The 24,380-nt window shown below is 40.0% G+C and overlaps 1 protein-coding gene across 9 annotated transcripts in view; it reads left to right on the top strand.

Annotated features, from left to right (window-relative positions):
* otofa (otoferlin a) overlaps positions 1 to 24,380 on the top strand; it is a 116,467-nt gene that overhangs the window by 27,877 nt on the left and 64,210 nt on the right. For all 9 annotated transcript variants that reach the window (XM_049482972.1, XM_015608738.3, XM_049482986.1 and 6 more), the window contains exons 3-5: positions 1,517 to 1,605; positions 9,339 to 9,438; positions 15,390 to 15,583. In XM_049482972.1, coding sequence (XP_049338929.1) covers positions 1,517 to 1,605; positions 9,339 to 9,438; positions 15,390 to 15,583 — 383 coding nt within the window. The remainder of the gene's footprint in view (positions 1 to 1,516; positions 1,606 to 9,338; positions 9,439 to 15,389; positions 15,584 to 24,380) is intronic.

Genomic DNA, 24,380 nt, shown 5'->3' with positions numbered 1-24,380 from the left:
GGTCTGGGGGAATGGAGCTGGGCAGGTTCTGAGACTTGGTAGTTAGGTTTGCTAACTATGGCTAGCAGTTGGGTAATTTACCACCACCACAAGCGTTGGAAGTCAATTCAACAGTTATCAAGGCAGCTAGTGTTAGAAAGCTAGCTAAAGTGATCTGGACTATTCTGTTTAATGTTATTATAATCTAACATGCTAACGTGAACTGATATCAGTCACTACAGAAGAGCAGACCGGCCACAGACCTCAGCAGCAACTTGTGACAGAAATTATGTTTTACTCTATATTTAGTAGTCACTCTAACTCCTGAGTGTGTTTTTTCAAGCTAATGGGCTTTGATTTGGCTAAGTTGTTGCGTTGTTTATTAAAGCTTTTGCTTGTGTTTATGTAAACTGTCATTACACTCTTACTAAGTGGGATTTTTTAGTACAGTCATTGTATCTATTGTTAGAGTGTCTTGTCCTCTGTGGCCTTGAATAGTGACTCTGTCCCGCAGTCTACTGCTGGCAGGCTGCAGCTCCTCATTATCACTGTGGGAAATGGCACGTGTCCATAGCCCTTAGGGCTGCAGCTTTGGCTTTATGGATGCATGCAGCAGATGGGAGCTCCTGGTCCAGGAAGCAGGAGGCTGCTGATGGATCGACCCACTGGCAAGTGCTCACGCTCCAGAGGAGAGGTCCCACAGAGTTACAGACTCGGCACAAAGAGTTTTTAAAGTATAAAAGAGTTTTTAAAGTATAAAAGTTATTATTCCGCATTCAGATTGTTTAATTAATCCAATTTCAGCAGAGCAAAATATATCATCAACACGTTGTACCTTTTAGAGATTAAACAAGCCTAGTTTGTTGGAAATCAAAACTTAAAAAATTCTATTTCTGTTGGTCTGTTTTGTCATGAAATGTTAATGAAATTTTCAAATGCCTAAAAAATAAAAGCAATAAACAAGTAATGAAGTTTGAATGGTATGTTTTTTTCGGATGTTTGTTTATTTCTGTTTGTTTGTTTAGCTCTATGAGAGATTCTGTGTCAATCATAATTTTCTATTATATTGAACACAAATTTTTTTACGTAAATATTAAATGTTAATGATTTGTTTTGTCTTTCAGCACCCAAATTGACATACACCTGTCAGGTCACAAGTAATGCAGTGCCTTATCTGACAAGGCCACGCGTGTAGAGAGCAGCGAAAACATCATCACGCTCGTTATCTGCCCTTACTTTGGGCTGTTTTGTCGTTAACACTAATTTGTGTCCCCCCAGCTTATCTTAGAGAATTCAATTAGGGGTTTATGGGGCACTCAGTTTATTTCAGCTACTGGTGGGATTTATTTATTATTTTTTTTTTATTATAGAAAAAAGTAATTACAAAAAGTAATGACTTTTTGTTAGTTTAAATGAAAGTTTACATTCACAATTAATTGAGTCTCATTTAAACTGCAGGCCTGTGAATGCCCTGATATAGTGTCTTCTTTGTATGTTGACTGTAATGAGTTTTTTCTCTTTTTCTTTGTTCTTTCAGGCTTTTCGATGGCCAGTGGCCAGTAAAGTGGATGGAAATGAAATGCTGGAGATCCACATATACAACTACAGCAAAGTATTCACCAACAGGTATGTAGCTCCTCAAAGAGCACTTACTCTCCAAACACCTCTAACCTTTTTTAAAAAAAACTGTTTCTATATTCAGGGAAAGCTTTCTAATAGACTTTGAATTGTTGCTGTAAGGATTTGATTACATTTATTTGCATTCACAGACAAAAGCATTAGTGTGTTTAGAATGTTGGATGATCACCATCGAACCTTACTCCTGACTTCCTAAATCAGAGCAACTGATGTGTGGGCTTACATACAGGTTCTAAGTAGGGATGCACCAATGTGGGAATTCTGGGCCGATGCCAATGTCTGATATTACACATGTATACAGTGCTGAGAAAAAGTATGTGCTCCCTTACAGATTTTTTTTGTTTTTGCATTTTTGTCATACATACATATTTCTGATTATCTAACAAACTTTGACATCATACAAATAGAACCAGAGTAAATATAAAAAGCAATTTTTAAATTAATATTTCATTTATTAAGGGAAAAAAACTATCCAAACCAATCTAGCCCTTTGTGAAGCCCATTCTGCTAAGAAGAGTGGGTCAAAATTCCTCCACAGAGATGTGAAAGACTCTGCCAGTTATCGCCAACACTTGATTGCAAGTTATTAGGTTTAGGGGGCAAACACTTTTTCACACAGGGCTAGATATAATATAATATAAATAAAATAATCATTTAAAACATGCTTTTTATATTTACTCAGGTTATGTCTGACATTAACGTTTGTTTGATAATCAGTAAAATATCAGTATAACAGAAAAACAAAAACAAAAGAAATCTGTTGGGGGCAAATACTTTTTGCCAATATACCCATCTATAGTGTGATACCCCTAGATGCCCCTGTATAACTTTATAACCTTAAAACTAATAAAAATGTGTGGGTCAATTGTAGCAGTGCGGTGAATGTCATTGTTAATTTCACGGCACATAATAAATACATCAGCAAGTATCAGTTTAAAATATTGGCAATACTTGCCGATGCAGATGATTTAAAAAAATATATAAGTCTGATATTGTCGTGCATCCCTGGTTCTAAATGCTTAGCAAAAAGGGAAACTATCTTTTTTATAAATAAGTAAATAAAATAAATAGCCTTTTTAAAAAGATAGTAGATAGGATAGGACTTTATCTTGGAAAAACAGTGTTGGTGTAACACTAGCACATAGTAGTGGATGAGGAAGTTTTTTTTTTTATTTATTAAGGAGCAGTCACACGCTCCTGTAAAGGTGAAAGTGTCCACTACAGCAGCTCAGCCTCTCAGCAGTTGCTATAAAAGAGCATGTGGAACATTAAAACTACTATAGAAATACAACCCCCCCCCTTTCTTGTATTTAATGTCCTCAAAAATTTAGACCCTCCCTCACTTCATTACTGTGCAGCAATTTCTGTCCTCTAATAGTGGCAGGGGATGCTTGCCACCATTAGGAGTACATCATTCCGCTGAGTGAAGGCTAAATCCTCTGTCCTGACAAACTGTGACATGTCTCCTGTGCCAGGCATTAAAATGTGTGTGTGTGTGTGTGTGTGTGTGTGTTCTGCTGTCCGGCCTCTTGCTGGCATGAGTCACAGTTATATAGCCATGACCAGACTGTTTATAGATTTTCTGTCACCTTTGCGGAGTCTTCACTGTGGAGTAACTGTGGAGTCCAGTAGTTATTAGCAGCTACTTACATATAGCCCGACTTCTAATTCTAGCTAAAGCCGTGTCCGGGTAACCAAAACTACTCGATGAACTAAATAGATAACAGATGCAAATGCTAGCATGCTGGACGGTTTGTTTTTGTACAACATTGATGAACCTGTCACTTATTTATCTCTTAGATAATTCATTATTCATGCTTTCAGTCAGTCTTATCTTTGACCATATCATATCACGGTGTGTATGTTACAATTAGTAAAGCATATGTTTGGTGTCTTTGAATAGGACACAGTGGAGGGAGAAGATCCTGCTAAAATATTAATGAGGCAGCACAACATATGTCTTTCCTTCAGCTCCTTAGCTATCTCCTTATGATCACTATAGTTTATGGGCTTCGTTATTTGCAAGCAAATTAAATAAGATGTATGGATAAATTTAAAGTGACATCTTGAGTTTACATTTCTAATGTAGAAGTCTTTCACAGCAGCTGCTTGTTTTGGGTATTTTTTGTCAGTTTTCAGTGAAAATTATGTTCAGTTACATTACAGTGCACCAATGCAGTGTTAGGAGTCTTGCCCAAGGACTCTAATTGGTGGAGCGCAGCATTCAGTAACCCAGACCAGGAATTGAACCACAGTCACCCACATGATAAGGTAGCTCATTGGCAGGTAGTGGGGTTATCCACTGCACCACACCAACCACACTTAATTAACGAACGTTCCACTTGTTTACCTTAAGATGCTCTTGGGTTGATTGTACAGGGGTAGGCTGTACAGTAAAGCACCATCCCATCATTTCTTGTCTAATATAAGCAGAAAATTGAAGGCTGTTTGTACACCTGAAAGTCCGCAACAAAACAAAGTCTGCACCAAGATTAATGTGTCTGTTACATTGTATGCATTTGTCCCAGTTTGTTTGTTTGCTTTTTACTGAGCATACTAAAGAATAGTCTTTCTTCCTGTCATCTGATTCACCTCAGGATATTTGTTTATAAAAAAGGGTTTATCTACAGTTACAGTAGGTACAGAAATCACCAGCATTTTTCACCACAAATTTAGGTTCTATGGACCATGAATTGTGGCCACTTTCAAATCTGCAGAGACCCATTTCCATAAGAAACCCCACATGCTTATTCCCAATGTCAACAGTATTTTCACCATGTTTGACAGATGACGTGGTATAGCTTCAGATCATGAAATCTTTTTGCTTCTCCGTTCTCAAATTAATCCTAGATTTATCAATCCAAAGCAGATTTTGTGAATTGCTACTAAATAAGAATTCAACAAATTCAACAATCTCTTCAATTTGTCTTGAAATAATAAAATAATTAACTGTTAATTAAGTCTGTTCAGCTTTTTGAACTGAAGCTCTATGTCAACTCTTTTTTTTCATGTGCTTGGTATAACGTGTGACACAGCCCACATACTTATGGATTTGGCTTTAGATGTGCACCCAAGTGTAATATGACCAGAGGCTATGTTCCCCGAATGAAGTACATACAAGATTAAATGAGAAATTTAAAGAAAGAAACCAACCTCTGTTTATACTCTACCGTCCAGAGTTGAATAGTTGCATGGTATATTCTGTAGTATTTTCACAGTTTATTGTATTATATAGATGATTGTGCAGTGCTGTGTTTTTATTGAATTTGTTTATGGACCTTCTTTCTGTTGCCGTTTTGGGCTTAATTAATGTTGCAGTGTGGTTGCATTCAATACTGAAATTCAAAAAACAATTAAATACTCTGACAGTAGATTTGATTATTTATTTTTATTATTTTGATTTGAAGTACAGTTAAATTGCATGTAAAATATTCAGCCTATAAGCTATAAGTCTTTTGCCTGTTTTTAACTGAGTATGGTATAAAGAGGAAAGGCTTTAGTTGGGAAGGCTTTAGTTGACTGATGGCCAGTAATGACCAGATGGTGGCGCTGTAGGTACCTCCTAACATTCTCTGCAGTTTTTTTTTGAAGAAGGAGCAGTCACTGTGAACCCTCAGACAGCACAGATACATTTTTAGGTAGACTAGAACAGATCCTAAAGCTAGAAAGAAGTCATGAGTTGTGGAAAGACTGTACTGTATATTATATATGTATCTGTATTTTTTTTATTTTGTTAGTTTTCTGATTAGCTCATATCTAATATTTATTTTGGATTTTTTCAGTTAAAGCATGGTCTTCAGCAGAGCATGCTGGCTCTATTTTGCACCACAGTCTTGTAAAAAAAAAACAAGAACGAAAGCTTCTGTCAAACACTATGTTAAATTCATACACCCTGTTTTCACCTCCATCAATCAAAATCTGCTCACAAGAATATCTGATACATTAGAGGATACTCTTGCATATTGGAAGTTAGACAAGCTGTGTTGGGGGATGTAATTTGCTTTCTGGCACCTGGTGAATTGGATTTGACCTGTAACTGAATAGCTCTCCTGTTCCAGAAGATAACATGCGATGCCTCCTTTGGGATGCAGTAGATTACAGGCAAGGAATCACCTGGAAAATGAAGCTGGCATGGATCTTGATTGGTCATCCTCCTGAGAAACGTCTGTTCTCAGCCAAGCATGGAACTCATCAGGCAGAGGTCTAGAGCTGTAAATTTCCTGCATTTGACTCAGGCGACAGAAGGGCTGGGTCTTGAAAAGGGAGGATGAAGTAAATTATGAAGCAGATGAAAGTCGATTGTTTGTCGTATGCTGGATCAATAATGCATAAACGTCTTTTGAAAGGGCATCAGGAGCCAGAACCTGATCCCAGATCAGTGAATTATTCACCCATGCAAGCGTGCATGCCAGTCCACAGGCGAACCGTGCAGGTTTCCAGTCCAGTCTCATGACCTCCCACTGAACGATGAGCGTAGGCCAGTAACAGTTTAGTCATGAACTGACTGAACTGTTGCTTAGAGAAAAGGTTTTGTAGCTTTTTAGAATATGTTAAATGGTACGCCACAGAGTGTATAGAAAATGTATTTAAATAGTTTTAATTATACAATTTGATAAGCAACAATAAATAAAGAATTACTGTAAAACTTGTTTTCTCCAATTATGCAGATTTGGATTAAGACTGTAAATGGACTAAATAGATTTTTCCCATTATTTCCACTGGAGGAGGGGACGTCTACTGTCTTCCAGTTTTCTTTGCAGGGGACTTCTCAGACCTTATAGAGATGAGGCACCTAATTTTGCTTGTGCACAGAGTAACACATTTTTCCATTGGCTTGCTACTGTTTGAAAAGAGAGAGATGATTGAAAAAACAACCGCAAGGAAGAGATTTAGAGCATGACAATGCGTCAGAAAGATATTTTGAATTGTGTGATGCAATTACAACAACATGGCATGGAAACACAAAGCAGATTCTTGTAGAATTGATGCCATAAAGCTTGCATTTGTCCAGTATTAGTGTAGTGTACCTAATAAAGTGCTCTTTGAGCATATAGTTACTTTCCAAAGTCTAGGCTGCGGGGTAGGTCATTAGATGGATGAAGTCAATTTAAAGTCAATTTTGCTCTGGAGGCTTTGTTTTCATTAGGAATATCACATTTTTTTGCCTTCGAGTCATTTGATTTTGAGTATCTGCCGATACCAAATCCCGATCTGATACTTTGAGAGTACAGTAAAAACAAAAAAAGGACACATAAAAATTGTTCATTAAAGTTTTTTTTCATTAATGTTTAATCTTATTGAAACAACATTTTCAAAGCAATAATAAATATATTTTATATAATATATAAAAATATGCTTTTTCCCCAGTTTTCCAGATTTGGATTAAGACTGTAAACAGACTAAATTGATTTCAGTGATGATTCAGACAGGGCTTAATTATCTTCTAGGGGTTGGAATTCAGACAGTGAACAGTGTTTTTTTTTATTTTTTAACTTTTTTTTTGCTGTATTCTGACAATAACACTCTCAGCTTGGCTTTTATACCATGTCTGTGTGTGTTTATGATAGTTTGTGTGAAATATAATAAAAATGAAACCAGATAGTAAGAAGGTAGAGCTGGGTTAGTTCTGGGCGATATGACCTCAAATCTATATTGATTGATTAATGGAACACTTTAACATGATTAAGATTAATTACTTTAACTTGTATTTGCTTGGTATGCGCCTCTTTACAGTCAGCTCATTTTATGTTGCTTCTCCTGCAGATTACTTTGATCGGAGGTTCTGAATGTTGGTTTTGATTATTGTTTAATCGAGTGCCCAGCTCTATGTTGAATCAACTCAGTTTAATACATAGAAAGTAGCTTAGAAAAGGCATTATTTTGACTCCATAAATGTACCTTTGGAAATAATTGCATTAATGTAATATATTGTATAACACTCTTGACTTGTTATTTTCCTTGTCCTGAGTATGCATGTGCATGAATTTGTCACTTGATTACAGTGTAGAGATACCGTATTTTGTCAGGATTTAATTCCGTATTTAAATTAGTATCCTAAAAAACTTTTAAATACTTTTTTGTGGTATAAGAGAAAGCCTAAATATTATAGTACAGATTTCCTCTAAACAAAGAAATGTTTCAGTGTCTCACTTTAAAGCCATGCAGAGTAGACGCAATTTGACATAATGTTAATTAGTCCTCTCTGCAGACTCTCTCCTCTGCTTTATTTCTTCCATTTATTTTTCACAGTTGTCTGGGATGACCTTTACCTCTAGTAGTACAAAATGCAGTGTATGCATAAATATATTATATATTGTTCTCTTATTCAGCATTTGTTGTAAAACACAAGATTGAATTGCATTTAGCCCCGAGAGCATTGGAGAGGCCATGTACTGGTGTTAAACAATTAGTTCTAGATCACAAACTCTAATTCAACTCAACACAGTTCCACTGCTTCACAGTTCAGGGCTGCAGGACTTTATTTTCTTCTAAGCAACACTTGGCACTTGGCATGGTGGCATAATGCTGATGTGTGGCTGCTTCAGAGCTGCGTTGGATGGAAATTGTACAAGATATATGTGTAGGAGAGCACCTGAGTCAGTGCTATATAAACCGGATGTCTGCGAATAATTTGTTTGATTATTTTATAATAAAATAAAATAAAATGCTTTTTTTCTTAAAATGACTAGTAAGTTTACAAAATGCTAAATACGTTAAATACATTTATTCTGTTTTTTTTTTTTTTCAAAATGTTATAAGTAACTTACCTTAGCTAGCTATTGAATTAAGATGATACTGTGGGCATGGGAAGTGTGAATTTAAATGTAAATACTGTTAGAAAACCTCAATTTTGAACTTAACCCAATTGTCACAGACAGTTTAATTTTTGTTTGTACAAAACTATTAATTTGTTTGTTTGACATTAATTATATGAATCACAAGCTTATTGGAAAAATCATTAAACTTAATTGGTAATTTTGGTGTTGTGAATGTGATCTTAATTTTTTATTAAAAATCTTAAACATTCAATTAAATTTTTTAGTGCCTGCAGATACTCTGGTAAAGGAGCTGAATTTATTAATTATAAAGGTCTGGATACTTTAGTGTACCTGTTATTACTGCTGCTGCCATGTAACATATTGGTTTGTCCAAAAATATATGAATCACAAGCTTATTGGAAAGAACAGTACACTTAATTGATGTTGAGTTAATTTTTCATTTTGGTGTTGTGAATGTGATCTTAATTTTTTATTAAAAAGTGTTAAAACATCGAATTTAACATCCCCATACTTACAGAAACCATGGTAAAGGAGCTGAATGTATACATTTTAAAGGTCTTGATACTTTATTGTATCTGACTATGCGCTGCAGTCATGTATAAGCACATTTGGAAATCCAGTTAATTTTGTTTTTACATTTTTGAAGCAGAACGCTTCTCAAATAACATTCTGTTTAGAAAGGTATTCTTAGAAGTGACCTTTCTGTGTGTGTGTGTGTAGTGTTTGTGTGTGTCCACTGGTGCATGTTACTCTGATGCAGATGTAAAGGCTGATGTTCTTCCCCATGGCTGCCACCATGTATTACCATCAGCAGCTGTAGACCCAACATGCTGGCGTGGGCAGGGGAAAGCTAGAGTGATGAGCTGGGAAGTTGCTGTGTGTTATTGCTTTAGATAGAGAAACCTGAGTTTGTGTGTGTGTGTGTGTCTTCTTTCTTCACAGGTTGATTGGCACCTTCCGGATGGTTCTGCAGAAGGTGGTGGAGGAGGGTCACTTGGAGGTGTCAGACACACTCATAGATGACAACAACACAGCTATACAGGCAAGATATGGACTGAACTGAGGCAGTGTGGTTGTGTAGCTGTATGCGAGTGTATGAATTAATGAATAACTTTATTATGACAGTTTGTGTACTTACAAATGTATACATTCCTCTAATCAACCAATCCCAGCTGGCTACCCATGTCAACAGACGTTAATTTCAAGCTGATTTTTGGTCATGACGTCAGATGACAAACATTTTATGTAAAAAAAAGTCTAATACTGTTACGTGCCTTAAGGGATCATATGGCGGCAGTGAAATGTTTGAAATTAACCATCAGAATGAAGGAAAAGGTCACACCTGCCATGTTTTCTATGTGATGTCAAATGCTTGTCAAAACACATAACCATTCACACCTGCCATTTAAAAAGCATCTCCTGAGACCACTTGTGATCATTTTTCTCACACCACAGGAGGAGGGGCGGTTAAAGAAAGAGTCTTACATTTTCCTTTGCAGGGAAGTTTCCAGACTTATCAAAATGAGGCACCTTAGGTGAAGAAACAACAGTGAAGAAGAGATTCAGAGCATGACAATGCTCTGGAAAAATCTGTTGGAATTGTTTGAGGAAATCACAACAATGTGGAAAAGAAAGTCACAGCAATGTTTTCAACGTCTTGTAGAACTGATGCCGTTAAGATTGGATTTATCCAGTATTAGTGTAATATTCCTAAAAAATTGCTCTGTGAGCATATTGTTACATTATTGTTACATACCAAGGCCCGATCTGATACTTTGGTAATGCAGTAAATAAAAGAAAGAACTCATTTAAGTGTTCACAGGCACAAACCAGTATTAGAAGTTATCCTGAAGTAAAATGTTTGTTATCTAACTTCATGACCAACATTCAACCTGAAATTAATGTCTATTGACGTTGATGGCCAGCTAGGTAATTTTTTATTATTATTAAAACAACGTTATCAAAACAGCCATTTTTTTTAATCCCAAATTAATCTAAAGTACTAAATAGCTTTTTTATCACATGAACAGATCGACTTGTTCAAAGCTGAAAAAGCATTGTGCCTCAGAGCACCCCCTTATGCTCATCTGTGCTTCAGAAAAGCCTTGGAGTCTCCTTTTCTACAGTATTTGAGGGAATATGTAACCACAGTTAGAATAGAACTGGATTCATATAATCTGGAGTTATTTTACTGGCTCATTTTACAAGGTACAGGTAAAGACTCCTGATGTGGGAGTGTGCAGCCTGGGAAAAATAGACAGGAGTAAAATCACTGAGATACTATATTTTCCGATACTTTAATAAATATTTTACCCCCCCTCCACAGGTAAAGCTAGTCCCATCTGAGTAGGGTTCATGTCTGTGTGTGTGTGTTCAAATCCGGTTGTAGGTTTCTGATAAGATGGTGAGATTGATGTCTAGTAAATTACACCTACCTACCTACCTACCTACCCACACACACACAGTCACACACACATGCACACACACGCTCACATACACACTATGCCTTGTCAATATTGAAAACTCTATACCTCATTTATCCAGAGGCACCTACTCTAATCCCATCATGTGGGATAGAGCCGACTTTTGTTTACGACCTGCAGAAAATTCTGTTGTCATGGCTACATGTGCTCTCCGAGACTGGACCCCTATGAAAGCACTTTATTTCAGCTCGCTGTAGAAAGCTTCTCTGCTGTTTACCATCATACTGAGTGTGATTTACACTCGGCCGTCCCCTGCTCTCTCCCTGTCACTGATAAAAAATAAAAAGGCCAGACTCAGAGGTGGGTCATTAGCCCCTGTGTTTTAACCTTGCATTGACTTTGACTCAATTGACTTTATCTTTGTGATGTATTTAAACTCAATAGAGAAGAAGAAAACACTAATTGGCTGAAGCACTATATAGTATACTAGCACATCTGTCTATTACAGAAGGAGGTATAAAGTGATACGACCTGTAAATAAAACGTTTACTAAACCTCAATCTGGCTGGGATTAGTTTCTCAGGGGGTCCTGGGGTAATTTTTTCTTTTATGGGGGTCCTCTGTGATTTTATTCCTGTCTGGAACAACCATGTATGTGTTTTTCTAAGACGTCCTCTGAGAAAATTACAGGCTGAATTATCTACAATTTTTCACTGAACTCTGTGGTCCTCCGGTAATTTTAGTCCCGTCTGGATGCACATCTCTGAGTTTCATCACCTCACGTTTAATAAAATAGCTATTTGTCCACTGCTATGCACCGCAATTAAACTTTAAGCGTGTGTTTCTATGGAGATCCACGTAAACACAACAGCAAGTAGAATTGAAGGAGCTACTAAACGTGATGTCATGTGACCGAGAAAGCAAATAACTCACTAGTCCTCCTGTTTTTTCATTTGCAATCCAGATGCAAGATAAGCCTTACTGAGTTAAATATAATAGTAATAAAGCTAATAAATATACATACATATTTTTTACTGGAAATGTAATTTGCCTGCAGTATTTGTCTATTAAATAAATGTCTGTTCCGCATCCCCTCGCATTCTCTACAGTACATCCATAAACAGATTAGAGCAGTGGATTGGAAATTGCAAAGACACATCCTTAAAACTAGCTTAGCTTCCTTTTCCAACAAATGTAATAACAGTTCTCACACTCATGTCCTGCTCAGGTGCTGACTTTACATCCAGAACAAAGGAAATGTTTATGGTAGATCTTCTAATAAGTTCTGTGTGAATATATACTGGAGTAAAGGCATTCTAATAAGAGAAAGAAGTCACAGATGTCTGTGTGTGTTGATTTCTGCTCTTTGTATTTATAACTTGCCCAGCCACTTCTGAATGTTAGTGTCCCCCTGTGGAAACGTAGGCCCTCCCCAAGAGACCAGACAGTGACTGTTCACACTACACTGTGCCTGCAAGAAGACAGAGCGCAGTGCAAAACAATAAAATTTACAAGTAATTTGTCACTAAAAATACTGTATTTTGCACACAATAAGGCGCACTTAAAATCCTTGAATTTTTCCAGAAATCGTCAGAGCGCCTTTTAATGCAGTGTGCCTTATGTATAAATTTTACCAGTCAGGTTGTGAGGAGCAGTAAAGCTTCTCCACTGAAGTACAGCATTATAAAAGAGTTTCAGTTTAGTTCTACAGCACAGAGGCTGGAGCAGTATTAGCATTAGCTGCTAACCACTATTTCCCTGTTCAGAGGTGAGTATTATTGGCCAGTAGCCTGATGCTAACCCCCACTAGCACTGCTGGTGGAGCATTAGCATTACTAGTGCTAATAGCTGAGCTCAATTTGTTTTAAATGGGTTAGCAGTAATGCTAACAGTTGGGCTCAGAGGGGTTTAAATGGGTTAGCAGTGATGAAAATAGCTGGGCTCAGTGGCATTGGAACAGAACAGCCACCTCACTTGGGTAAAAACAGGAATCACATGAAACTGAGAACGTAAGCACTAGCGAAACAGACTTTCTAACAAACAGGAGGAGGGAGGTGTAGCTTTATAGGAAGCATTTGTTTTGTTGGTTTGCAGAACGTTTTTTGAACGTTATAGTTTACATTCTTAGAAAATTCAGAGAGTTAAGTTTTCTGGATGATCTTAGAACATTTTTTATTTTTATATATTTTTTTGTTTTTTTTTGTAACATTGCGGCAACGTCAATTGAGTCAATGTTTTCATTTTACGTTTCGGGAATGCTACTTTTAACATTTTCATAATCTCAGTATTCGTTTAGCTGGGAACGTCATGTGATAGATGTTCAGATAACATTGTGCTTGATAACATTATTAACACGTTTCAAAACGTTCCTGAAACATTAATCCTGTCACGTCTTAGCCCTGTCTCATGTCTCTGTTTGTGTCCCACGTGACCTATGCCCCTGTGTTCTGTCTCAGTACTTTTCCATGTGTTTCTCATTTGTAGCTCCGCCCCTGCCCCAGGTGTTTCCAATTCTAGTGTGTTTCCTGTTTGTTAAATAGGTCCCCTGTGCCACTTGTCCTCCGTCGGTCTTTGCACTAACCTCTGTTGTTTTGTCTCTCTGTGTTTCTCCGCGTCTCTATAACCCTAGCTCCGTGTTTATTCCTAGTTTGTTTCCTGTGCTCCTTATTCCGTGTTTTTCTCTGTTTATTTCTAGTTCCCTGTTATTTTCATTTGTTTTCTCCCTTGCCCTGCTCAGTTTAGTTTTCCTAATCTTGTTTAGCTTCTTGTTTATTTCCTTGTATATATTTATCCCTGCCCAGTTTAGTTTTGTATTTATCCAGTCCCTCGTTTGTTTCTTTGTTTATTTACTCCCTGTTTGTTTATCATTAGTACTTCTTGTTTGTTTAGTTTATGTTCTCTAGTTTCACTGGTTTGTTTTGGTTTTTGGTTATTTGTTTATCTAGTTTTAATTTATTTGGTTCACTCCCTTGTTCCTTGTATATATCTCCCTGTTTTATGTTTTCGTGTTTACTTGTTCCTTGTTTACTTGTTATTTATTTATTAAATTATTGTTTATTGATTTCACCCTATCTGCACTTGCGTCCGTCTCCTCGTCTCCCTGCCTGGGTCACCCCCTTTGTGACAAATCCTGTAATTCTGTAAAGAATGGCAATTTCTTTCTCAAATCTTTTAAATCTGAAATGTTGCTAAATGTTCCTACAGCATTACAACTTGTTGCGATCATTTAAGGGAAATACAAAAGCCCAAAAACTTATTATTAAAATAAAAAAATGGGAAATATTAGATTTTTATTGAATTCAAATAAGTAAAGGGTTAACATACTATTTGACCAACAATCAAGGCATATAAGCGAATGTGAAATAAGCTAAACCTCAGGTTTTAGGATTCCTTGGCAAACTACAGGTGGGGGAAAAACCCTGCAGGAGTTCTCCGGTTCCCTGTTTTCTGCTGGTGGCTCCCTGGGGAGGAGAGGGCTGGGGTATTACAGGGCAGGTGAGGCATAGGCTAAACGTTTCCTTGTTCCAGCGCTAAGCAGTTTGTAAACATGAGCAGAGAGAGTAACTGATGCCAGTGTGCTAATCCCAAACAGAAGGTTTAGCCTGCCACGTCTCACGCGCCAAAGCGATACCTTAGACTAATCACTCCACCCAGGGATCATGTAGCATCACTGCTGTCAGAAGATGCAGTTCAGAACGTTTAACAAGAAGTAAATGCAGCATAAAGATGATTATTGAGCACTTTTGAATGGAAGCTATGTCTTTTAAGAAATATTTTTTGTGGATTTTTTAAAAGAGAGAAACTTTCATTTGCTGCACATTTGTATGTACGTATTGTCTGTTTAATTGCTAAAGAGACACATGTATTAATATGCAAAATGTAATAAAAGTAAAAAAATATGTTCTTTGTGCCTCATTTATTAACCAGTATCTTCCTAGGAATTGTCTTAAATATGTGAATTTTTTATAGGGGTTGGCCCTAAAATAATATCACAAAATTTCATGATATTTTCGCAATAACAATACTCTTGGCAAAACACTGAATTTCAAAATAAATATTTCAAGAATACACTACTGCAACAAAATGCAATTAAAATTGCATTATTTTTATTAACTGAGATAATAAAAAATACAATAATTTTATCAGAAATCAGTGATCCAGAATGTCATGATACTAATAATGCACTCTAAATATCTCCATATATCCAGAAAAATAAAATAAAATAAATGATACTGGACAGATATAGTCTGTCTCTAGTAGATATTTAATGGGAAATGAGAACAGTGTGAATTTTTTTTTTGCTAAAAACAGCAACAAAAGTAGTACCCTGATGTACTAATTAGGGGTGGGGGATATGGTACGATATTTCAGAGTATAATATTGTTCACAATATTAAAAAATGTTGGCAATATTATTGCGTACGTTACAGTATGGCACACCCCTAATATGATGTCAGTGAGTCCAGACTGTAGTCTTATAACTTTGTAACTAACTAACTAACTAACAGTTGTAAATGATTTTGCATTACTTGGTGGAGTTAATGGAGTTAATTTAATGTATTTTCTTACAGACAAGCATTTCTATAGAGATCAGATACCAGCCGATGGATGGGAGCGTGCGGGTGTGGAGTGATGGGGAATTCCTCGATGTTCCTGAGGAGCGTGAGATGTTCCAGTTTGAGACGGAGAGTTTGCTATCCTCACACAGTCACAGCTCAGGAACCCCACCAGGACGGTCAAGCCACGGCATCCCTGCATTCAGAAAGTGAGTGTGGCCTTTATCCAGACTTCATTACAACTATTCTTATTCTTAACAGCATCATTAGCAGGGAGGGACCCAATTCAGTGTAGGACTGCACCTAACGATTCTCAATTTTCTAGCGATTTAACTAACAATCAATTAACGATTCATTTATTGATTATTCTAAAGGAGTTCAAATAATTTCACAAGAATAGTGAACAAATTCGTATTAATTTACTACAAAAACAAAGAGCATACAAATAAATTCTGTATTAGCAGTCAGTAATGTTATTATGTTGACACGTTGCCCCAGTCCTTACTTAGTTGAGCCAATAGATCTCTGAAGTTGTGTTGTTTTTCTATGGGTTGCAAAATCCAATCAAGTATTAGTCAGTCTGGTATTAAACCCAATTTGCTTATGAGAGGAAATTAAGAGTAAAGAGTCTTTCAGAAATTGTCTAATCCCAAGGTGAACATACTCTACATGTTCTTCCAACCGCCACTTAAGATTCTAAAAAAGAAATATAAATGTCGCTGCATCCATGCTTAAAATCAGACCAACACTGCTGAGTGCTGGAAATAATTTGATTACCTTTGACACTATTTAATTAAAAAACTACATACTGTACTTTAAAAAATCGAATAAATGTATCATTTTGATGAAGCTTGCTGTTTTTTAAGGTATTTTGAGCTTGCCAGTCTTGTGTCAGTTTAGTATATAGAAGTTTGCTCACTTGTAACCAAAGTTATATTTTAACTCATTTAACAACTTCATAGTTCAGAGGATAAATCCCTATCCGGGCGGGATTAGTTTCTCAGGGGGACGTCTGTGAAAAATATTTCACACTTTAACTGTCACGTCTTAGCCCTGTCTCATGTCTCTGTGTGTCTTCCCCACGTGACCTGTGCCTCTCTGTGTCTCCTGTCAGTAGATTTCCACCATGTGTTTCTCATTTGTAGCTCCGCCCCTTCCCCAGGTGTTTCCAATTCTAGTGTGTTTTATGTTACTATAAATAGCCCTCCTCTGCCACCTTGTCCTCTGTCGGTCTTTGCACCTTCCTCTGTTGTCTGTCTCTCCGCGTTTCTGTGTTGCTATAGCCCTAGTTCAGTGTTTATTCATAGTTTGTTTCCCTTTCTCCCTATTCTGTGTTTTTTTCTGTTTATTTCTAGTTTCCTATTTTTTTATCCATTGTTTCATTCGTCGCTCCCTAGTTCCCTGCTTAGTGTTTTGCTTCTTGTTGTTTTTGCTGTGTAAATATATTCCCTGTATATATCCCTGCCTTATTTAGTTTAGTACTTATTCTGTTCCTCGTTAATTTTCTTATATATATATTCCTTGTTTATTTTTGTTATTATTATTATCTCTTGTTGACTTAGTTTATGTTCTCTAGTTTTACTGGGTTGTTTTTGGTTATTCGTTTATCTTTTGTTAAGTGTTTACTTGTTTCTTGTTTCATTGTTTATTTGTTATTTATTTTATAAATTATTTATATCGCTCTTACCTGCACTTGTGTCCGCCTCCTCGTCTACCTGCCTGGGTATCCGTGACATTAACTCAGTGACTTTTGCATCCAGACTGCAATTGAAAAAACAAGAAGAACACTATTTTTTTGGCTTTCTTGGTCACATGACATCAGATTCAGTAGATCCTCCATTTTCACTCACTGTTGTGTTTATGTGGATCTCCATGGAAACGCACACCAAAGTGTAATTAAGGTGCGTGGCAGTGCACAAATAGCTACTTTATTAAACGCAAGGTGCCAAAAACTTATAGATGTGCATCTGGACAAGACTAAAATTACCGGAGGACCACAGAGTTCAGTGAAAAACAGTAGGTAATTCAGCCTGTAATTTTCTCAGAATTACTTACGGTATTTTAAGTCCTGTCCAGATGCACGTCTGAGTTTCGTCACCTCGTGTTTGCTAAAAAAAATTCTCCACTGCCACGCACCGTAATTACACTAATAACACAACAATGAATGGAAAAGGAGGAGCTACTGAACGCGATATCATGTGACCGAGAAAGCAAAAAAACTCCCTGGTCCTCCTGTTTTTTCAGTTACAGTCCGGATTCAATCACTGTTTTATCACTGAGTAGAAATGTGAAATATTTTTCACTGACGTTCCCCTGAGAAACTAATTCCGTCCAGATAGGGCTTCAGTTACATTTTGGAGTAGAATCTACACAGGGGAATAATCCAGATTTGGACATATTTGTTTACCCCATGGTGAGACAATGAGGGAGTTTGAAAGACCCATTCATTGTTGCCATAATGAAATCCTGTTTTACCCATAAATGCATATATGTTACTGTTAGTTACACTTGTTGTACACTTTCAATGCATTCTGTCTCACACATGCTCATTAAGTAAAACATGAATGTGTTTTTTAGAGAAAGCTTATACTCACTTTCACAAAGCAGAAATAAACACGGAGAACCAGGTCCAGGTTAAGTTGGAGTTGGAGGTTCAGGTTGAGGATAAGGGTGATGAAAGAGTCATAGCTCCAGTGTGACTTTTATCCAACAAGTGTCATAAATTCACAACATTTGTGAGACTCCTAGTATTATTGACTTATGAGGCTTTCGTTGGTGTGAGATTTTGCTGAATAATGATTACTGCATGACTAATATCCAGAACTTGCAGTTTGAGGGTGTTTTCCTGCTGAATAGTGTGTGGGATGTGGTATTGATTTCCACTAAGACCCGCTGGTCTCTACAGACCTGATGATCCATCATAACCACCATGTAGGCACAGCGTGTTAGTTGGCTCCAATCTGCCTCAGTCTGTGGAAAGACTAATCTGCAGAAAATGTGTTTGTGTGTCCGAGTGAATGAATCTGAGGGAACAACAGCCTATGCGTGTTTCCTATTCATTACTAAGCCTCTCCACTGGGAGAGAGCAGCCTAATCACAGGCTGCTGTTTACACCAGCATTATTCTCACCAGCATCACCACCAGCCACAGACTCTGTTCATTTTAAACCAACCCAGCTGACCTCTCCATGCACCACCCACATATGTGTTGATTTATAGGCACTGTGGTAAGGCTGGACAATCTTTAAATGATTTTTACAAATGTTCAGTCTGACAAGAAACTAGACAGGTTGGAAACGACAATGACAAAGAATTTGCTACCATGATGGCGTTCAGTAAGTATAGAGCAAAAGAGCAAAATTTCCATAACTAATGTGCAATGTAAACTCACTCACAAATAATATCTGACCCAGTCTACTGGTTTCTGCCTGCAGTTAAGCACCTAAAAGCCATTGCTTTAATTATCTTCTACATAGAATTAAAAGGAGAAGAATGAATAAAATTCATATTATCACAAATATGTATAAAAAATTATATATATTAAGTTTCAGTTTACAATGCGCTTCTCTTCTCTTACTATTCACTAAGATTGATCACCCAAGATCAATGTATCTAAATATACCATTTTAGAGTGAAATACAGTACAGTTTCATTGTGCTGTTACAAATCAGGTGTTTAAAGTAGTAATCAGTTAGAATGAGAGTGAGTGTATAAAGTGGCTACAGCAGTCCAATTTCAAAACATCAAAGAGAGTTGTTTACCCCGCCCACCCCTTCACAGACACCAAGCTCACTCGGGTTGCCAAGCTGAGGGCACTGAACCTACAATAATAAGTGCAGAACAAGTTCAGTCACGTTTACCATGGCATGCAATGTTATAAACCAGCTCATGTGGATTTTATATAACTGTATCCAGAGTTAGCTAGCAAGCTTTCTGCACCGCTAGCTGTGTTAGCCTAAGCCGAGTCCATTATAATGAGGAAAATCCCACTGTTCTGAAAATAAACACAGTTAGTTAGAGTTACAGTTAGAGATACTATAGGAATGGCCTTGAGTAACGTTTACAAAAACTGCCAATATTTTCTGCCGTTTTATTCCGTCTTTGGTCACTGAGCTTTTTCGACAAACGCTGAGGCTTTTTAGGCTGCTTCGCTGGCTTCCATGACTGCTGCGCTGCTGGCAACCTCAGGGGTGGTGAACGTGTATTGGGGAATGAGTAGCAGGCGAAGTCAGAGCCCACACTCACAAAGATTTCCATGAAGTAACACACAGTTCTAGTAATAAAATACTGGCTGAAGCTCTGCTGACAAGAGCTGACGGTCCTTGTACTTTACTTGTTTACTCAATATCTAATGACACATCTTTATCATTTTATCATTTACTATAAAAAAAATAATATGAATGGTCCTTTAAAGCATTTAAAGCGTACAGTAAGTGTAAATAAATAAATGTTTTGTCTGTAAATCTACAAAGTTTTTTGTTTTTGGAAGAAAGGTGTCACAGAGTAGCCCATGTCTGTCTCCCTCATTCGGTCTCTTGTGCTCCTGCCCCTCTGTTTACCTGTCATGTGTTCCCTGCCATGTGCTTGTGTTGTGTTTTTGTACCTGTTTCCGCCCTAGCCCCGCCCTAGTCCTGCCCTAACTATTAGTGTTCTCACCTGTGTCTTGTTTGTAACCCTGCCCCCTCGTTATCCAAGCCCAGGTGTTCCTCACTCTCCTCATGTATTTAAGCCCCTCTGTTTGAGCGTTCAGTGTTGAGTCTTTTGTATCCTTGTCCTCTGTATGTAAGTGTTCCAAGTTGGTTCAGGTTGTAATCTTTGTGTTCTCAGGTTATTTTATGTTTAGAGTTATATTTAGAGTTTCATGTTTCCTCAGTTTTTCTAGTCTTTGTCTTAGTTAGATTTATATCCTTATCTTGTTTTTTTTGAGTTATTGCGTTACCCGTGTTTTGTTTTCTGTTTTTTTAATCAAGTTTGTTTAAATAAATAATTGTGCACTTACGTCCATCCCTCCATCCTCATTTGTGACATAAGACTCAACCTAAATATGGACGTAGCACAGTGGCATGCTACTCGGAAGGCGGACCTTGAATTTCTCCGGCTCCTCGCCGAGCAAATCCGAGGAGATATTCCGCTCCCAGCGCCTTTCCTCGGGTTGGAACCCTCCGAGCCTGCCCAAGCTGCACCCGCCTCTGCCCGAGCTCTACAGCCAGCTCCAGCTCAAGCACCAACAGCTTCCGCTGCTCCAGCCTCAGCTCCAGCTCAAGCACCAGCAGCTTCCGCTGCTCCAGCCTCAGCTCCAGCTCAAGCACCAGCAGCTTCCGCTGCTCCAGCCTCAGCTCCAGCTCAAGCACCAGCAGCTTCCGCTGCTCCAGCCTCAGCTCCAGCTCAAGCACCAGCAGCTTCCGCTGCTCCAGCCTCAGCTCCAGCTCAAGCACCAGCAGCTTCCGCTGCTCCAGCCTCAGCTCCAGCTCAAGCACCAGCAGCTTCCGCTGCTCCAGCCTCAGCTCCAGCTCAAGCACCAGCAGCTTCCGCTGCTCCAGCCTCAGCTCCAGCTCAAGCACCAGCAGCTTCCATTGCTCCAGCTCAAGCACCAGCAGCTTCCGCTGCTCCAGCCTCAGCTCCAGCTCAAGAACCAGCAGCTTCCGCTGCTCCAGCCTCAGCTCCAGCTCAAGAACCAGCAGCTTCCGCTGCTCCAGCCTCAGCTCCAGCTCAAGCACCAGCAGCTTCCGCTGCTCCAGCCTCAGCTCCAGCTCAAGCACCAGCAGCTTCCGCTGCTCCAGCCTCAGCTCCAGCTCAAGCACCAGCAGCTTCCGCTGCTCCAGCCTCAGCTCCAGCTCAAGAACCAGCAGCTTCCGCTGCTCCAGCCTCAGCTCCAGCTCAAGCACCAGCAGCTTCCGCTGCTCCAGCCTCAGCCTCAGCTCCAGCACCTGCTGCCTCAGCCTCAGCTCCAGCACCTGCTGCCTCAGCCTCAGCTCCAGCACCTGCTGCCTCAGCCTCAGCTCCAGCACCTGCTGCCTCAGCCTCAGCTCCAGCACCTGCTGCCTCAGCCTCAGCTCCAGCACCTGCTGCCTCAGCTCCAGCACCTGCTGCCTCAGCCTCAGCTCCAGCACCTGCTGCCTCAGCTCCAGCACCTGCTGCCTCAGCTCCAGCACCTGCTGCCTCAGCTCCAGCACCTGCTGCCTCAGCTCCAGCTCCAGCACCTGCTGCTCCAGCTCCAGCGCCAACAGCTCCCGCTGCTCCAGCCTCAGCTCCAGCGCCAGCAGCTCCCGCTGCTCCAGCCTCAGCTCCAGCGCCAGCAGCTCCCGCTGCTCCAGCCTCAGCTCCAGCGCCAGCAGCTCCCGCTGCTCCAGCCTCAGCTCCAGCGCCAGCAGCTCCCGCTGCTCCAGCCTCAGCTCCAGCGCCAGCAGTGCCTGCCGCCCACGTGGTACCCACTGCTCCAGACCCTGTGCCCGCGGCTCCGGCCGCCTCTGACCCTGTGCCCGCGGCTCCGGCCACCTCTGACCCTGTGCCCGCGGCTCCGGCCGCCTCTGACCCTGTGCCCGCGGCTCCGGCCGCCTCTGACCCTGTGCCCGCGGCTCCGGCCGCCTCTGACCCTGTGCCCGCGGCTCCGGCCGCCTCTGACCCTGTGCCCGCGGCTCCGGCCGCCTCTGACCCTGTGCCCGCGGCTCCGGCCGCCTCTGACCCTGTGCCCGCGGCTCCGGCCGCCTCTGACCCTGTGCCCGCGGCTCCGGCCGCCTCTGACCCTGTGCCCGCGGCTCCGGCCGCCTCTGACCCTGTGCCCACTCCCAGAACTTTGTATGCCCCCAGGCCTATCCCCAGGCCTGCTCCCAGGTCACGGGCTCCTAGGCCCGCCCCAAGGCCCCCGGACCTCTGCCCAAGAACTGTGCCCAGGCTGGCCCCTCTAACTACCCCACAGACTTTAGCCAGTCCTGGGCATCCCCAAGTTTTGTTTGTTCCCATGTCTCTCCCTGTCCTGGTCCCAGTGTCTGTGTTTGTTCCCATTCCTGTCCCCGGTGGTTTTTCTGTTCCCATCCCGGTCACCGTATTTGTGTCAGTCCCAGTAAGTGTATTTGTCCCGGTTCCATCGCCCTGTCTTGTCCAGACCCAGTTTGTCCAGCCCAAGTCCTCTGTCCAGTCTAAGCCCCTTGTCCAGTCTATGTTCTCCTCCACAGTCCAGTCTCTGTCCCAGTCTAACGTCCAGCCCCCTGTCCAGTCTCAGCCCCCTGTCCAGTCTTTCGTCCAGTCTCCGTCCCCTGTCCAGTCTTTCGTCCAGTCTCCGTCCCCTGTCCAGTCTTTCGTCCAGTCTCCGTCCCCTGTCCAGTCTTTCGTCCAGTCTCCGTCCCCTGTCCAGTCTTTGTTCATGTCCCCTGCCCTTTCTGCATCCCTGCCCAATGTACAGCCCTCTGTCCAGTCTCAGTTCTCGTCCCCTGTCCAGTCTCTGTTTTTTCCACCTCCCCAGTCTCCATTCCAGTCCCAGTATGTTTCTCCTGTCTAGTCTCCTGTCTCAGTTCCTGCCCCTGTGTTCTTTCTCTGGTCTTGTCTAGCCTTGTCTTGTTTTTCTGTTCCCTCTCTCTCGGCGCCTCTGGTAGTGGCGCCGTTGAGGGGGGGTAATGTCACAGAGTAGCCCATGTCTGTCTCCCTCATTCGGTCTCTTGTGCTCCTGCCCCTCTGTTTACCTGTCATGTGTTCCCTGCCATGTGCTTGTGTTGTGTTTTTGTACCTGTTTCCGCCCTAGCCCCGCCCTAGTCCCGCCCTAACTATTAGTGTTCTCACCTGTGTCTTGTTTGTAACCCTGCCCCCTCGTTATCCAAGCCCAGGTGTTCCTCACTCTCCTCATGTATTTAAGCCCCTCTGTTTGAGCGTTCAGTGTTGAGTCTTTTGTATCCTTGTCCTCTGTATGTAAGTGTTCCAAGTTGGTTCAGGTTGTAATCTTTGTGTTCTCAGGTTATTTTATGTTTAGAGTTATATTTAGAGTTTCATGTTTCCTCAGTTTTTCTAGTCTTTGTCTTAGTTAGATTTATATCCTTATCTTGTTTTTTTTGAGTTATTGCGTTACCCGTGTTTTGTTTTCTGTTTTTTTAATCAAGTTTGTTTAAATAAATAATTGTGCACTTACGTCCATCCCTCCATCCTCATTTGTGACAAAAGGTATTAAAACAAAAAATAATTTGTTTAAAGATTGCCATTTTAGGCAGATAATTTAACATTTCCCCCCCCCCCCCTATATTGCATAGTGGTTTCCCACTGATCATTGCAGTGTTGTACAGTACTAACAACCTGATTGTTTCTGCTCTGTCCTCTCTTCACTAAACCCTTCATCTAAGTAGTTATGTTCAACCCCATAATATTTTTTTTTGTTGCATGTTCATTTTCTTTTTTAAATGTGCTGATACTGAGAAGGGAAGATGGGTCGTTAGAGTTGTTACATAATCTGATAGAAAATACATTGCTTGCATTTCTTAGATGTTTGGCCTAATACTTGTATTTCTTTGATATTTTTATGGTTTACTTTTATTATTGTTTCTCATTACGTTTTCCTTCATTTCACATTAACACTCTTGATGGTTCTGACAGTGTTGTTCTACTCTGTCTTAAGATGATTCATCAAGCATTTCTTCCCCCCCTCTCTTTCACTTGATGAATTCATCCTAATGATGCTATCTTCTTCTCCATCCTACAGTAATGATCAGTCTCATTCTGTCTGCTGCTCCCTGCAGCCCACCCCAACGTGTTGGAGAGGTGTTTCTAATTAGACTGCCACTTCCCATCATTTAGATCTGCATCTTATCAGGCTTATGTTGACTGACGCCTCTTCCTCAGTGCTCCAATTAAATAGTGGAGATGAAGCTTTTAGATAAGTCTTAGTCATAAAGTAAGCTGAGCGTTTTTAGATCTGACATTTAGGGAGCTCAGCTCATACATAGAAGTGAAATAAATTATTATTAGGCTATTGAAGATCATTCTTCATCCTGAAATGAAGTAATATTTATATATAATGTATAACATA

Source organism: Astyanax mexicanus, chromosome 1 (genome assembly GCF_023375975.1).
Source record: "Astyanax mexicanus isolate ESR-SI-001 chromosome 1, AstMex3_surface, whole genome shotgun sequence".
NCBI classification, from domain to species: domain Eukaryota; kingdom Metazoa; phylum Chordata; class Actinopteri; order Characiformes; family Acestrorhamphidae; genus Astyanax; species Astyanax mexicanus.
This window is presented reverse-complemented; position numbering and strand designations above follow the sequence as displayed.